The sequence below is a fragment of the Trichechus manatus genome, unplaced genomic scaffold, assembly GCF_000243295.1.
Source record: "Trichechus manatus latirostris isolate Lorelei unplaced genomic scaffold, TriManLat1.0 scaffold00030, whole genome shotgun sequence".
NCBI classification, from domain to species: domain Eukaryota; kingdom Metazoa; phylum Chordata; class Mammalia; order Sirenia; family Trichechidae; genus Trichechus; species Trichechus manatus.
Genome location: NW_004443966.1, coordinates 19,214,583 through 19,229,605, shown reverse-complemented (window position 1 = coordinate 19,229,605; position 15,023 = coordinate 19,214,583). Strand labels below are relative to the sequence as shown.

The 15,023-nt window shown below is 56.2% G+C and overlaps 1 protein-coding gene across 1 annotated transcript; it reads left to right on the top strand.

The window, feature by feature from the left end:
• Positions 1-1,419: 1,419 nt before the first annotated feature.
• INSYN1 (inhibitory synaptic factor 1) lies at positions 1,420-13,873 on the top strand. The gene is made up of 2 exons (XM_004374731.1): positions 1,420-1,917; positions 13,057-13,873. Exons 1-2 carry the CDS (start codon positions 1,762-1,764, stop codon positions 13,777-13,779), a joined length of 879 nt encoding a protein of 292 aa, XP_004374788.1. The 5' UTR covers positions 1,420-1,761; the 3' UTR covers positions 13,780-13,873.
• The last annotated feature ends 1,150 nt before the right edge of the window (positions 13,874-15,023 follow it).

Below are 15,023 nucleotides of genomic sequence, written 5' to 3'. Positions count from 1 at the left end.
CCCTCGCCTCCGCTTGGCGCCGCGCCCGCCCGCGCCCAGGCCGCCCAACCCAGCCGGGCCGGGCCCCCTGCCTCGCGCGCTCTTGGCCAGGCCCAGAGGGGACCGAGTCCCCGCGGCCGACACCGCGCCTCCACCGGGGCCCGGCGGATTCCGGACCTTCCCGAACGTGGACTGAGCGCTGGGTGCATTCTGGCCCCGGGCGGACCGCAGGGCTGGGCTGACCGGACCCTCGCAGGCGCTCCGGACGCCGCGGGTTCCGGGGCGCAGGCATTCCGGGTCCAGGCGCCCGGCGGTGCCAGCTCACTCCCGGCAGAGCAGAGCAGAGCAGAGCCGGCGGAGCCCGGACCCGGCGATCTGGACTGGACAGAGTGAACCCGGGACTGTGCCGAGCCCCGGGAATGCCGGGCGTGGGCTGAGGGGATCCCGGCGCCCTGCGATCGCTCCGACTTTGGTTCACGCGCTGGGATCGGCCCGGCGTCACCTCTGTCGCCGTGCGCCCGGGTCAACTGTGGCCTCGGAACCCCGAGCCCGCTGGACCCTCGCTCATCTTCTGCCCGGAGCCTGGCGCGGGTTGGGGGAGATTTTTCCTGCCCCCTTCCCTGGAGCGCGAAGGCCCCGCCCCCTCCCACCGCCCAGATGTCTCCCTTGGCGGCTCGGAGGACCTCCCTGAGGCCAGGGGCCGAAGGGTCCAGAGAGAGAAGCCCGCCCTAGGGGGCCTTGGGGGCCCCCCAACATCGTCTTGGGGCTTGGCCCCCAACGCTGCTTGGAGGGAAGGCTGTGCCCCCACCCTCGGTGAGTCCAGGAAGCGGAGGCTCTGAGGCAAGGCGGTTCTGGGGAGGGAGAGTCTGCTGGGAACGAGGGCGCCCTGGGGGTACTCAGGAGGGAGGACAGAAGACAGGAGAGATTCTCTGTGAACCTGCGGGGCCAGGCCTGGCTGGGGGAGGGGGCCGCGGCGAGCATGCCCCATCGCAGGCTGCGGACGTCTGCCTTTGAAGCAGGGGGCTCCTCCTTCCGCTCTAGAGGAGGGGCCGAGCGGTAGACCATCTGCCTCCACCACCCCTCCACAAAAAAGAAAAAATAAATAAACGGCCAGCGTCGGAGGGTGCAGGAACCGGAGCGGAGGGAGGCAGCGGCAATAGCATTGCCGGCTCGTGCTGCAGCCTGGGAGGGCTGACGCTAGGCTTGCTCTCTCTGCAGGGGGCTACCCTCCTCCAATCTAGCTCCCTACCCAGAGCTGCCCACATCTGGAGCTCCCTTCACATCTGGAAGAGCCTGGCCACTACCCCCCTGCAGGTGTCAGTTGCACCGGGAGACCTCTGCCTTCCCGCCTGCCTGGAGTTGTGGGGATTAGTTCTGCCTTTCCCCATCCCAAGGGCATCTCTTACCTTTAGTCCCTGCAGAGTCATCCCCCTGCCTCCCTGTCCAGGCTGTGCCAGAGAACAGCTCTGCACACCCACAGGCACGTCAAGTCCTGGAGGCCACTCCTGAGACCCTAGGCCCCTCCTCCTGCCCCCTAGTGTCCTCACCTTGACCCTCTCTGTCAGACTCTGCCCCCCTCTGGGTGTCCCATTCACCACCCAGAGGCAGGGGAGGCGGTGTGGCAGCGGGCAGGGGCTGGGTGAGGGCCGCCCAGTGCCAGGGTGGGCTGGGGGGCCGTTAAGATGTGGAGCTCTGCCCAGCCGAGGGGGGCTCCGTGGAGGCAGACGCAGTGTGTGCCCGGCTGGGGGGAATATGGGCAGGCCCACAGCCACGTGGTGAAGGATGAACATTCGGGGCGCCCCGGACCTCGGGCAGCCCAGTGACGACCCCAGCAGTGGCGGTGAGCGGGAGCGGATTCGACAGCGCATGAAGATGGTCATCGGGCAGCTCGAGGGCATCTTGCGGGAGCTCAAGGAGGTAGCCAAGGAGCTGAGGGAGGTGAGTGAGCGGTGAACAGGGGGCGAGCAGACAAACCCTAGACCAGCCTTCCTGGGCTTGGCACAAAAACGTGTGTTTGCATGTGTGTGTGCACCCAAGGCTGTGTGCACATGTGTTACTCAGCAGGGTGCCTCCCTCCTCATTTCCCTTTCCCCCAAATCTGCTCTGCCAAAACTCTCCCTGTCCCCCTGGGCTGGAAGAGCCTGGTGGTGTAGAGACTGCTTGGGCAGCATGGCGGTGGGCCTGTAGCTCTGTGGTTGGCACTTAGGTTTGCTAAGATGGTCAGTCAAGGGCTGAATCCCACCGTAGCCTCTTAGTGGGAGACTCTCTTCCGGAACCTAGGCTGACCCTTGACCTCACTGTCTGACTCTAGACTCTGACCTGGTCATAAGCGGCCCTGGGAGAGTGTGGATGGTTCTACTGAGGTAGCCCCACTGCTCAAAGCCCAACTGAGAGCGTTTTCCCAGAGAGCACACAGGTGGTCAGAACCCTTGATCCTGGAAAAACGAAAGCCAGCTATGCCCTCCCTGCCCTGGAGGTGCTAGTGAGTATCAGAGTCCCTCGTGTACATTGGCAGGGACAGGAACCTTCCCTAAGGGATTGTGCTCCCATCCTGGAGTTCTGAGTGTTTTCGCCAAGGCTGAAAAGTCACTGAGATGCTGGGACTGCGTGTATCCCTCTCTGTCTCTAAGTGGAGCCTGGTTTAATTACCGCTTCCCACTTTGCCGGGGTAATGAGGTACACATGTCCTCGGCCCTGCCCCCTGGGCTGTGTTTGAGCCCAAAATGCATGACTAGCGTTCTGAGCCGCTGGCCTGAATTTGCCTGCTGGGTGCCATTACACCAGCCAGGTGGGCTTTAGGCAAATTTCAACTCCTTGTAAGCAGGGCCCCCGCAGAGATGGCCGGGAGAGTGATTGAGCTGGAGTTATGGGCCCAAGCTCTCCCCAGCCAGCTGTGCAGGGCGGATAGGGGCTCCAGGAGGGCTGAGGAGGCAATGACAATGGGTATCAACTCCAGGATGGTGAAAAGGCATTCCAGCCCGACCTGAGCACAAAAGAGCAGAGGGTGCTGGAAGGGAGCTGTATTCAAGTGTACAGGGGGTCGTGGAGATGTTGAGGCAATAGTGGAGGGTGGGCAAGGCAGCCCTCTGCCCAGGGTCAGCCTCCTGGAGCCTGCCAGGAAGTCCTTTCTCAGAAAGTAGGAACAGCTGTGGCTTCAGGTAAAGAGAGGTGGTGGTGCTTCTGCCATGGACCGGGTTGGCTAGGGTCTGGGCTGAGCACCTTTGAGCAGTACAATTTGGCGGTCAAAGGCCAGATGCCTCTGAGCAACACCTCTCCCTCTAACTAACTTCTTGAGTCCAAAGGACTATAGCACCACCCCCCCCACCTTCCCCCCTTCTACCTCATTTCAGATTCTCCAGGGTCCTGTCAGGGCCATGGGATTTGTCCAGGGTCTCCGTCCTGAGCAAGGGAATGGGACCTATGCCACAGCAGGCCCACTGGAAGAGCTAGGATGTCAGCTTTGATACAGCTCAGAGCTCCTCCCAACCGAGCACATTCCAGGTGCTTGCCTCCCCCTCCCCCAGCATAGCCATCCAGAGTGTGAAGGCATCTCATGGTAACCCAGACCAGCCCTGCCCACTGACTGTTGAAGAAACTGAGACCCAGAGAGGGAGAGGGCCTTGCCCTAGGTCACACAGCCTACTAGTAGCAGAGCTAGGCCTAGAACTCAGGTTCCTGACTACTAGTCGGGGGGCTTTAGCAGGTGGGCTAATGGGCAACCTATTTGCATTTTGACGGGGGCCTTCTAGAGCTAACACCTTAAGCTTAGGCTGTGACGCTGTAAGGGGAGTGCCCTTTAGGGGTGAGGCAGGGTGAGCAGAAGCCATAGGATTTATTTGCAGATCTCTTAGATGCCGCCTCCCTCTTCAGCACACACACACAGCCACTCCCATGTCCCTGGAAGCTGAGCTTCCTTTTCACAGGCCAAGCCAGCCCAGGGGCTTGAGCCAGGACCGAGAAAGATGAGTCCCCTCCCCCCACACACCCTGTAGGCCATGTGCCTCCACCCGAGACTTTGGCAGGTTGCTACGGCAACCAGAGTCTACCCCGTATGCCACCCGCCCGCCCGCTGCCAATGGCACCCAGCTGGGAGGGGGGAGCAGACCTCAGAGCTCCCCTACCCCCTAGGTGGGGTCTGAATGTGGGGTGATGAGCAGTGGGCAGTGTGGGGAAGGGCCAATGAGGCTCTGGGAGGCCCAGGCAGGAGAGCCAGAGGCTAGGACTGACTTCCTGTGGATGGAATTTGTCAGGGATGGGGTCACCAAGCAGGGGTACCAGGCTGTGATTTGGGGAGAAGGCCTGCAGCACCCCTGCTCCCTGGGCCCTGTGATCTTGGCTTTTTGCCCTCTACGGGGGCTGCAAAGCTGGATCTGCCTGGTGCTCCTTCCCAGGCACTTGTTCACTCATTACACCCCACTCCCCAGGCTTCACCGGCTCAGGGCCCACCAGCTGGGTTCTCATCTCAGGAGGGCAAAGTGCTTAGATGCAGAGACAAGACTCACACGCAAGACTGTCAGGGAATAGCAGACTGCTGCATGAAGGCGCAAGGCCAACAGATAGGACAGGCTTGGTTTGATCCCCTCTGCCGTCCTCCTCTATCGGCTGCTCCCCTTCTCCGGCTCCCAGACACCACTGATCATAGCAGACCCTCTTCATCCTTTTGAACATGCAGCCTGAAATTCACAGAAAGAGGAGAGGCATCAAAGCACCTCTCCCCAGCCCCTGGGCCTCAGTTTGCTCATCTATGAAATGGGGATGATGATAATTCACATCTCACAGTGACTTTACAAGGACTTATCAAGGGCCTGGTATGCAGTAAGGTGGCACCCCTACAGGATTTGGGGTTCCCTCTCCCATACCACCATCCCAACCCCCTGCCACAGCTCTGCCACTGGCTCCCTGCGTGCTAGGGAGCAGGTCCTATCCTATGGGTGGGGAAAGGAGTTGAAAGGACTAAGTGAGGTAAGGAACGTAAAAGGGCTTTGGAAGCTGAAGTGCTGCTGAGAGGTGTGACAGCCAATCATTAATTAGCCCTCATTTCTCCTAGGTTCCCCAGTACGCCAGATGCCAGGCCAATCCCTGCAGGCTCTCTCTGCCCCAGCCCCTCACAGTCCTGTGGATCTTAACTTAGGGTACAGCACAGTTGACGGCAAAGAGCGTGGGCTCTGGTCCAAATCCTAGCTCTGCCCCTTCTTAGCTGTGTGCACTCAGCAAAGTTACTTTACCTCTCTGTGCTTCTGTCTCCTCATCTGTAAAGTGAGGATAATAAATTTAAACGCCCTCCCTGCCCCAGGGTTGTTGTGAGAATTAGATGAGACGTTGTTGTTGTTGTTGCTAGTTGCCAGTGAGTCAATTCTGACTCATGACGACCCCATGTGTGCAGAGTAGAACTGCTCCATAGGTTGTTAAGGCTCTGAGCTTTCGGAAGCAGGGCCTTTCCCAGAAGCCTCTGGGTGGGTTCGAACTGTCAACTTTTCAGCTAGTAGTTGAACGCTTAGCCGACGTTTGTATCACCCAGGGACTATTAAGTGAGATATATGTAAAATACTTAGCCCAGTAATGGGCACAAAGTTAGCACCCTTTCAGATAGACATTATCAACAAATTATTCTAGCACCGGCCTGCTCTGCGGTTCTATGTCTGGCCTTGCTTTTTGGAGTCACATCGGCTTCTTAGCCATGAGCAGGAAGGTCAGGGCCAGAAACCTGGCCTCCTAGCTGACTGGGGCCCTTTAATTTCTCTGTTTTTTTTTTTTTTTTTTTTGCCCTTTAATTTCTCTTGCAGTAGGCGGTCCCACCCCTACCTGCAGAGAAAGGGGATAGAGAGTGACAGTGACGGGGATGAGAACAGGGTCTCCGATAAACAAAGACCGGAAGGAAGTGAGGGAACAAGCCAAATGGATACTAGGGGGAGAGCATCCCAGGAAGTGGGAACAGCCGGTGCAAAAGTCTTGAGGTAGCAGTGGGCGTGGCATGTTCAAGAACAGCAAGGAGGCCAGTGCAGCTGGAGTGGCGTGAACAAGGACGAGGAAAGCAGGAGAAGAGGTCAAAGAGGGAGGTGGGAGCCAGGTTACATAGAAGCCCTGGTATGGGATTTGGATTTTGTTCTGAGTAAAGATTTCACACACTATCCGGGAATCTCATGCATGCGCTGTTGTGGTTAGGTGCCATCAAGTCGATTTCGATTCATAGCGATCCCATGTGACAGACGAGGGTTTTCGAGGCTGTAATGTTGACAGAGGAGCAGATCATCAGGTCTTTCTCCCATGGAGCTGCTAGGTGGGTTCGAACCGCCAACCTTTCAGTTAGCAGCCAAGCGTGTAATCATTGCGCCACCAGGGCTCCTTCACGTTTATACTACTGCGTGAGAATCTGCCTTCCATTGTCCCGTTTCCCACCATCCCAGGTCAAGGGCCCTCGTCCTTGGATCCTAGATGTTGAGCTTCACTTGAGCAGGTACCTGGCCTCCTCCTCCTGGGTCTCCCCCTCCCCAAGATGTCACCCAGAATGGGCTGGGCGCATGATCCTTGAGTTGACACCTATACCCCACATCTCTGGCTCTGGGCTAGGGCATTACTTAAGGGCACAGTTGCCCACCTTGGCCCGATCCCCTCAGGAAGGTGAAGAGGCAGGTACAACCCTTCCCTAGCTGGGGTGGCAGTGGAGGATCTCCAGCTGGTTTTCCCAGGAAGCAGGCGAGAAGGCAGCTCGTTCTCTGGCCACCCAATTGTGCAGTTCCTTCGGCAAGGTGCTGCTGACGAAGGTGGCAGGGAAAGCTACAGGCCAGGCGTGAGATGAATGTGGCCCGGCCAGGCAGCAGCTGGAGCAGGGAGGCTGGGGACCACGGGGCCTGTGCCAAAGTGGGTCAGCTCCATCACCCGCAGCTCAGCAAGAACCGCGCGCATTTTTCTTATGATTTTTTTTTCTCACCCTTCCATTGCTCCTTTTCCCTCTGCGCTCTCCTCCTCTGGACGGACTCACCGCTGCTCCCTGGCCAATTAGGCCAAGCTGCACGAGAAGAGTCACGAATCACGGTCAGCTCACCGGCCCCTTCCCAGCTCCAGCCCCCCCAGGAAGATAATAAATAACGTGATCACGGAATTAAAAAAATAATCAGTGGTCATAAATAATGCAGAATCCCCAGTTATGTAACTAGCTGCCTGGGGAGCTGGGAGGGAGGGGAGGAGGTAGCAGCTTGTCAGACGAGGTGAGGGGGCCAGAGGTGAGGACAGGGGAAAGAGGCCGGTTCTGGGACCCTGGGGTCCCCAGACCTGGCTCTGGAGCCTTAAGGAATACAGAGCTGCTTTCCTCAGGAAGGGGACTCAGCCAGAGTTGTGGGGAGGATGGGGACTGGGCAATATTAGGGTGTCCAGGACTGTGGATGCAGAAAAGAAGGCCCCAGTGGTTTTTAACATCCTACAGCTGTATTTACAAAGAGTCGCCAAGCCCTCTGCCAGGCTGGGGGACCGGTCGTAGAGCTTACTGGGGAGATATCATCACACATGTTGTCACGAGGTGCCAGTGAGTGCATTTCAACTCACAGCAACCCTATATGGACAGAGTCGAACTGCCCCATAGGGTTTCCTAGGCTGTAATCTTTACAGAGGAGCCCTGGTGGTGCAGTGGTTAAGCATTCAGCTGCTAACCAAAAGGTCGGCAGTTTGAATCCACCAGCTGCTCCTTGGAAACCCTATGGGACAGTTCTACTCTGCCCGGTAGGGTTGCTAAGAGTCATAATCCACTCGATGGCAACGGATTTGGTTTTTGGGGTTTAATATTTATGGAGACGTACCACCAGGTCTTTCTCCTATGGAGCCACTGGGTGAGTTCGAACCTCTAACCTCTCAGTTAGCAGCCGAGTGATTAACCATTGCACCACCGGGGCTCCTTATCGTTACACATACGTACATAAAAGTGGAGCAGTGATAAAGAGGTGCTAAAAGAGAGGTGTAGAGTGCTTTGAGAGTCTTTCATAGAGAACCTGACCTTGACTGGGGGTCAGGGAAGGCTTCCCTGAGGAAGTGATGATGGAATGAGTTGCAAAGGAAGGAGGCCCTCCAGGTGAGGCCAGGGGGCAGAAGTGAGCAGGGTGTGGTGTGGTGAGGCCGGCCTGGCAGTGGGAGGCTCCTGGCTGGAGAGGAAAGGACCTGTGGCCAGATTTGTTGTTGGGTTGTGTTTGGGGAGCAGAGAAGGGCTGGAACAAGAGGGGTGACATAGTGCTGATTAGAAAGTTCCCTGGATGCAGGGTGGAACAGGACCCAGACAGGAAGCTACCAGCAATGGGAAGACCAGAGGATACAGTGTTGAGGTGAGCAAGGCAAGGCTGTGACCAGGACACAGGCCAGGGTTGTCCCGGGGACAGGGCCTGGGACCCCCAGCGGGTTCTGTCACAGCCCTCAGCCCTGCCCTTCCTCTTTAGTGCTCCCTCTTGCCCCCTCCAGGGCAGGTGATTCTTGGTTTTAAGGGGCCAGGCCTCGGAGTCAGGACAGTGCATTATGGTCTCAGTTCAGCCCCTTCCTGTCTCTGGGCCTCAGTTTCCCAATCAACAAGAATAATGAGAAGGATGAACTCAGTCAACAGTGTTTCCAGTCCCTTCCACTTCGAGGTACCATGATTCTGTGATTTTATGGTTCCGCTTCTCCCTGCATTCTCTCTCTCTCCTTCTCTTCCCTTCTGTGTATATAATTATTTCCCTGCACTCCAAGACAATCCCAAATTACATGTAGGTAAAATGATTATTAAATCTCTGAGAGAAATCACAGATTTCAAGGCATCCAAAGCAGAGAGGCAGGTAGCTTGGGACCTGCCCCTACCCTCTTCACTGGCTCCATGAAACGGGGCCCCAGGGAGGGGCAGGGAGTTTGAGGGCAGACCCAGGTCCCCACATACAAGCTATGTGCCCTTGGGCATGTCATTTCCCTTCTTGAGCCTCACTCGTGTCACTCGTCAAGTAGGTGTGATTGGCCCTGGACCAGATCTGCCTGTGAGCCTCACAGCCACCGGGCTTCTTGTGTAGAATCTCTTCTGCTTCTACTCTGGCTGGAGACAGCCCTACTCAGGCAAAGTAGGTGCTACCCGTGTGCTGCAGTTTGAAAGGCCCAATATATCCCCGTTAGCCTGTCACAGGCACTGAAATTTCGCCACCAGTGTGTCATCACTTTGGTGAAGAGCTGATTCCCATCACTTGGGCCCGGTGCCAGGGGCCTGGTCACATGCTGGTGCCCACCGGTGCATAGTGGATCTTCTGTTCTTAGCTGCCGTCGAGTCGATTCCAACTCAGAGCACCCCATGTGTGCAGAGTAGAACTGCTCCACAGGGTTTTCAAGGCTGTGACCTATTGGAAGCAGATCGCCAGGGCTGTCTTCTGAGGCTGTCTGGGTGGGTTCAAACCACCAGCCTTTTGGCTGGTAGTTGAGTGCTTAACGGTGTGCACCACCCGGGAGACTCTAGTGGATATTAGCAGTCTGTGTTGTTCCACATGCTTTTCAGGCATTACATCCTCACAACGGTCCTATCGAGGAGGTACTGCTAGATTTCTCCTTTTATAGATGAAGAAACTGAGGCACAGACAGGTTGAGTAACTTGGCCAACAGTAAATGGTGGGTCAGAGCTGGATCCTGGGTCTGGCTCCAGTGCCCAGGTTCTTAAGCACTTGGCTGTGCTGACCCCGCAGTTTCAGGCACATTCATATCTATTGAATCCCCATCACCCTAAATGAGAAGGGGAGTGTCATCCCATTTTACAGGAGACTTGGAGAAGGGAAATCACCAAGACGTGGCAAGCTTGAGCTTCCTGGGTTGGGGGAGTGTGTCCAGGCCTGAAGGCTTTAGGGCTCCTGCTCTGTGCAGCCTAGATCTTCCTTGCTGCCAGGTCTGAGGCATGAGGGGCTCGTCCTCACTGGGCATTAGGAGGCCTAGCTTCTGGGCCCAGCGTAGCCACAGCCAAGCCTGTGAGATCAGGTCCAGTCACTTAACTCCAGATCACTACTGGCATTGTCTCCCCACACTCAGGCAGCAGCAGACTCTCAACAGCCCTCACTTATAACTAGTTGGCATGAAGTCATCCTCCACTCATGGCAACCTCATGTGTGTCAGAGTAGAACTGTGCTCCATAGGATTTTCAATGTCTGTGACCTTTAGGAAGTAGATCACCAGGCCTTCCAAGTGCCTGTGGGTAGACTTGAACCTCCAACCTTTCGATTATCAGCCAAGTTCATTAACCATTTGTACCACCCAGGACCGCACTTGATCAGGGGAGCCTAATTTGAGGTTGTGGCTGCCCCAGATACCACTGGGCGTCTCTGGAGTCCCCTAATGCCCTAACCTGCTGTGTCTTTGCCCAGTTTAAATCCCCAGTACCCTAGGCCAGTGGGTCTCCAAGTATAGTCTCTGGAGCAGCAACAGCAGCATCACCTGGGAACTTGTTAGATATGCGCCTTCTCTAGCCCCACCCTGGAGCTACTGAATCAGAAACTCTGAGGAGTGAGCTGATGATGCACACTCAAGTTTGAGGACCCTTACCCTGGATAATGCAAATGTACGTGCTCGGCTGCTAACTGAAAGGTTGGCGGTTTGAGTCCACTCAAAGGGCCTTGGAAGAAAGGCCTGTTGATCTATTTTCAAGTTATCAGTCATTGAAAACGTTATGGAGTCAGGAGACAGGCCTGGTGATCTGCTTCTGAAAGGTGTTATATCATGAAAGTGTGTGTAAAACTGATGAAACCTGAATAAGCTCTATGGATTCTGCCAATGTCAATTTCCTGGTTTGGATGTTGTGCTATAGTTAATGCTACCATGCAGAATGTTCACAGTGGCGGAGGTTGGGTAAAGGGTACGTGGGCCCTTCTTGTGCTTTTCTTTGCAACTTCCTGTGAATCTAGAATTAGTTCAAAATAAAAAGTTAAACAATAACAAAAAAAAAACAAAAAACAAAAAAAACCCGTAGAGCACAGTTCTGCTCTGACACACATGGAGTTGCCATGAGTTGGACTTGACTTGATGGCAATTGGTTTGGTTTAATCCTAGGCTGAAGCTCCCACCAGTCCTCATCTGGAGATGGAGTTAAGCAAGGGCTGCTATAAGGTAGCTGGAGTCATCCTGGGAGGGGGACTATAAGAAGGGGTAGCCAGATTGGAGGGTGGGCCCCCCCTCCATTGCCTGCCCAAACCCAGAAACCACAGCAGCACCTCCCGGAAGTACGCAGTTTTGAAGAGGAGCTGCAGGGAAGAATCTCAGCTCCCCTGGTGATGAGCACCTCAGATTCCTCATCTGTAAACCCAGGAGATGACGGTCTCATAGGTGGTAGTGAAGACTCAAGAGCACAGATGAAAGCCTGGCACATAGTAGGTGTTCCAGAGATGGAAGATGTTGTCACTTTTATCACTGACCATTCACAGGGCTCTTTTGCTGCCCTTCTCACTGTTCTTCATGAAACTCCATGAGGTTGGCAGGCTGGGCTTTTCATACCCACTTGATGGTGAATGAAGTTGAGGTCCAGAGAGGTTATGTGCTGGCCCAAAGTCACACAGAGTAATGTCTAAGTTAAGTCTGGGAGCCAGGTGTCTTGACTCCCCCAGCTGCCCTCAGGCCTCAGCCAAGTGGTCCCTACACTCTAGAACTGGATCCATGGTGTATGGGCATACCTATGCATTGGCACCCCAAAGCAGGTTCTCAATCACTCCTAAAAGCATAGAGTCCTAGAAGTTCCGAGATGAAAGAGACCTAGGAGATAAGCTAGTCCACCCCGCCACCCCATTTACAGATTGAGAAACTGAGACCTAGAGAGGGAAAATGACTGACCAAGGTCACCTGCATTGGGTCACCAAGTAATCTTGCCTCTGAGCCCAACCACTTTTGCCCTGGCTTCCCCCCTTCGCCTGGGGACACTCACCACCGCTACTCCTCCCTGAAGACCCAGCAATCCCAGGACAGCAGTAGTCTTCAGTCAGTGTTTGCTGAATCAAGGAATTAATTAGTTAATTAATTAATTGACTGCTCTGATCACAGGTGAAGAACACTGGAGAGGCGCTGGGAGCTAGAGTCCGGTCTTGATGACTCGCTGTGGATCTCTTTGTCTTTGGGGCTCTGCCGCCCTAACTCTCGGCCCCTCCATTTTGCTTTTGTTGCTATTTTGTTTCTAGCCTGACTCTCCTTTCTCCCTCCTCTTCCCCTATCCACCTCCTATGTCTCTGACTGGGTCTCCCTCTCCCCCCGTCCTTCCCATCTTCCGTCCTGATTTAGGTGCCAACAGGGGCCAGGCAAGGGGGTGTCCTAAGGCAGGCCCATCCGTATGAGGCCTGCCTGCCACATTTTCCCAGGGCTTCGCTTTATGCAGGGTGGGCAGGGTCCAGTGACCTCCGCAGCCGAGCTGCCCCCTGAGATCATTTAACAAGCAGCTCTGTACCCAGGATTGATGGTTTCTTGATTGCTTACCAAATAGTGCTTGCTTTATTCCTTCTCCAGACAAGCCAGGATTGACCTCCATTCGGCAGTGGGCAAGGAAGGGGCTTGGGAGGAGGGTAACCTAGCCAGGGCCGCACACCTGGTCTTCTTGTCCTGACGGGCTGTGGAAGATCCATGGGGACAGTCATTAACCGGCTGCTTTAGAGAGCCCAGACAGGGTCTTCTTCATGGCCACCCATATCATTTCCTCTTTGAGGGTGGGTGGGCTGCTCACCGCTCCACCAAGTGGGACTCACTTAAGAGTTCCTCAGCCTCTGTTAAATGGCCTCCTCTCAATCAAAGGTAGATCAAGCCTTGATCACCAGGACTACCTCCAGGCAGTGGCTGGCTTTGAGGGAGAGAGGTTGTGAAGGGATGGGGTGCAGGGCTGGAAGGGACTAAGGAGGGGCAAACAGGCCTGTGGGACTGGGGGTAGAGGTGGAGGTAGTCCGGAACAAGCTCTGTTCACCCTGGCTCAATTTAGGCTCTCAACAGGGCAAACACACCTGTGACAAGATCAGTCACCATCCTGTAGGGCTCCCAGCTGGGGTCTACCACAGACAGGTGGGGTGCACTCACACCGATGGGGTTCTAGCCCCCACCTGGCACCTCTCATCTCCTCTCCCCTTCCCTGGCCAGGTGGTAAGCCAGATCGATAAGCTGACCTCAGACTTCGACTTTGAAGTGGAGCCAGATGACTGGACCACAGCCACTGTGAGCAGCACCTCCAGCAGTGACAAGGCGGGCGCGGGCGGCCCCTTTGACCTGGGCCACCTGGACTTCATGACAGCCGACATCCTCTCAGACAGCTGGGAGTTCTGCTCCTTCCTGGACATGTCCACCCCCTCGGACTCTGTGGACGGCCCTGAGCTGGCCCGGCCAGGTGCTGGCCCTGACTACCGGCTCATGAACGGCGGCGTGCCCATCCCCAATGGGCCTCGGGTGGAAACCCCAGACTCCTCCAGCGAGGAGGCTTTCAGCGCTGCCCCTGCCAAAGGCCACCTGCCCCAGCGGACCCCGGGCACACGGGAGAGAGTGCGGTTCAGTGACAAAGTGCTCTACCACGCACTGTGCTGTGACGATGAGGAGGGGGATGGCGAAGAGGAGGCAGAGGAAGAGGAGGTGGGCCTGCCCACCGAGCCTCCCCGTACAGAGGCTCTCGCGGGCCCCCTCAAGCCCTCCCCAGCCCCCCATAAGCTGAGGCGCTCTCCCCTGACCGGCCGCCGCTCAGGCCCCACCTTGGCCCCTGAGCCTACGCGGAGGGTCACAAGGAACAGCAGCACCCAGACAGTGTCAGACAAGAGCACACAAACGGTGCTGCCCTACACGGCCACCAGACAGAAAGCCAGAGGGAAAAACTAGGGGCCGGGGGGGCAGGTGGCAGTGGGCACACAGAGCTATAAATATATATATATATTTAAACAAACACGGTCATAATAAAATTTAAAAATGCTAAGGATCTGGCCCCGCTGACCCCAAGGCCGTCACGAAGCTCATCTTGGACACAAGAGATGCCCGCTGGCCAGAACCACCAGCCCTTCTCATTAAAGGGCTCCTGAAGGGGGTCCGTGAAAGTATGTGAATTACCAAGATGGAGGATGGGATCATTGGTGTGGGGGCCACTTCTCTGGGGGTCCTGAGGCCAAGCCTCTCCCCTGGGGGACTGGGGTAGAGGTAGTCCGGAGCTCCTCTTCCAGGGCCGAGCCCTGTGGTAGAGTCGGGTTGATGGCCCAGGCCGTGTCCCAGAGGGCCTCTTCAGGAGGAGGCCTGCTCTGAAAGGGGCAGTCTCAAGTCCAAGGTCATAGTCGGTGTGGACTGGAGGAGACTGCAGCACCGAAGCCTGGAGGTGGCATCACTCGGGCCAGGCCCATGATCACCTGCACCCTCGTGCCCTCTACTCCAAGGCAGGCAGGCATGACAGGACGTACCCACCCCACCCCCATCCCTTCCATCTCAGGGCTGCCTGGGACCAGAGGAAAGGCAAGCTGCTCCCGTGGACAGGCTCCACAGACCGTGGAGGATCCGGCTAGGCCACCTTCAGTCCTCCCAGCTCCTGTGCTGGGTCTGGTCCATGCTCCTCTAGAGATCAAAGACTCAGGCAGAGCCTCAGCCAGTCCCTGGCTTGGCCCTGAGCTGACCTGAGATCAACATGAGAAAGCAGGTGGCAGCCACCGGGCGGGGGGTGGGGGGGCTGTGAGCGAGGGCCACAGACAGGCTTCTGGCCATCTACACCAGGCAGCCTGGAGAGGAATCCAGTGCCCCACTCTGCCCCCTGCGTCTCCACACCTGGGCCCTGAGCCCACCTTAACAGGTCTTGAATGACACCAACAGAGACCAGGTATGAGCCTAGAGGCACCAGGGCTCCATCTGGGGCATGACCTGCATAGGGACAGCGTGTGACTATCCTTGGGATGATAATCACAATTGTGGCACACTTTAATTAAGCAAGTCTCTATGTCAGTACCATGCCAAGTAATTTTTATAGTGTTGTCTTATTGTTGTTGTGTGCCATGAAGTCAATTCTGACTCATAGCAGCCCTATAGGACAGAGCAGAACTTTCCTATAGGGTTTCCTAAGCCATAAATCTTTATGGGAGCAGATCACC

What these genes read in the sequence shown, in the direction of transcription:
- INSYN1 (XM_004374731.1), top strand. Translation starts at nt 1,762, where the DNA reads ATGAACATTCGGGGCGCCCCGGACCTCGGGCAGCCCAGTGACGACCCC. An exon ending in TAGCCAAGGAGCTGAGGGAG is followed by an intron (nt 1,918 to 13,056) that starts GTGAGTGAGCGG and finishes TTCCCTGGCCAG; the next exon opens with GTGGTAAGCCAGATCGATAA.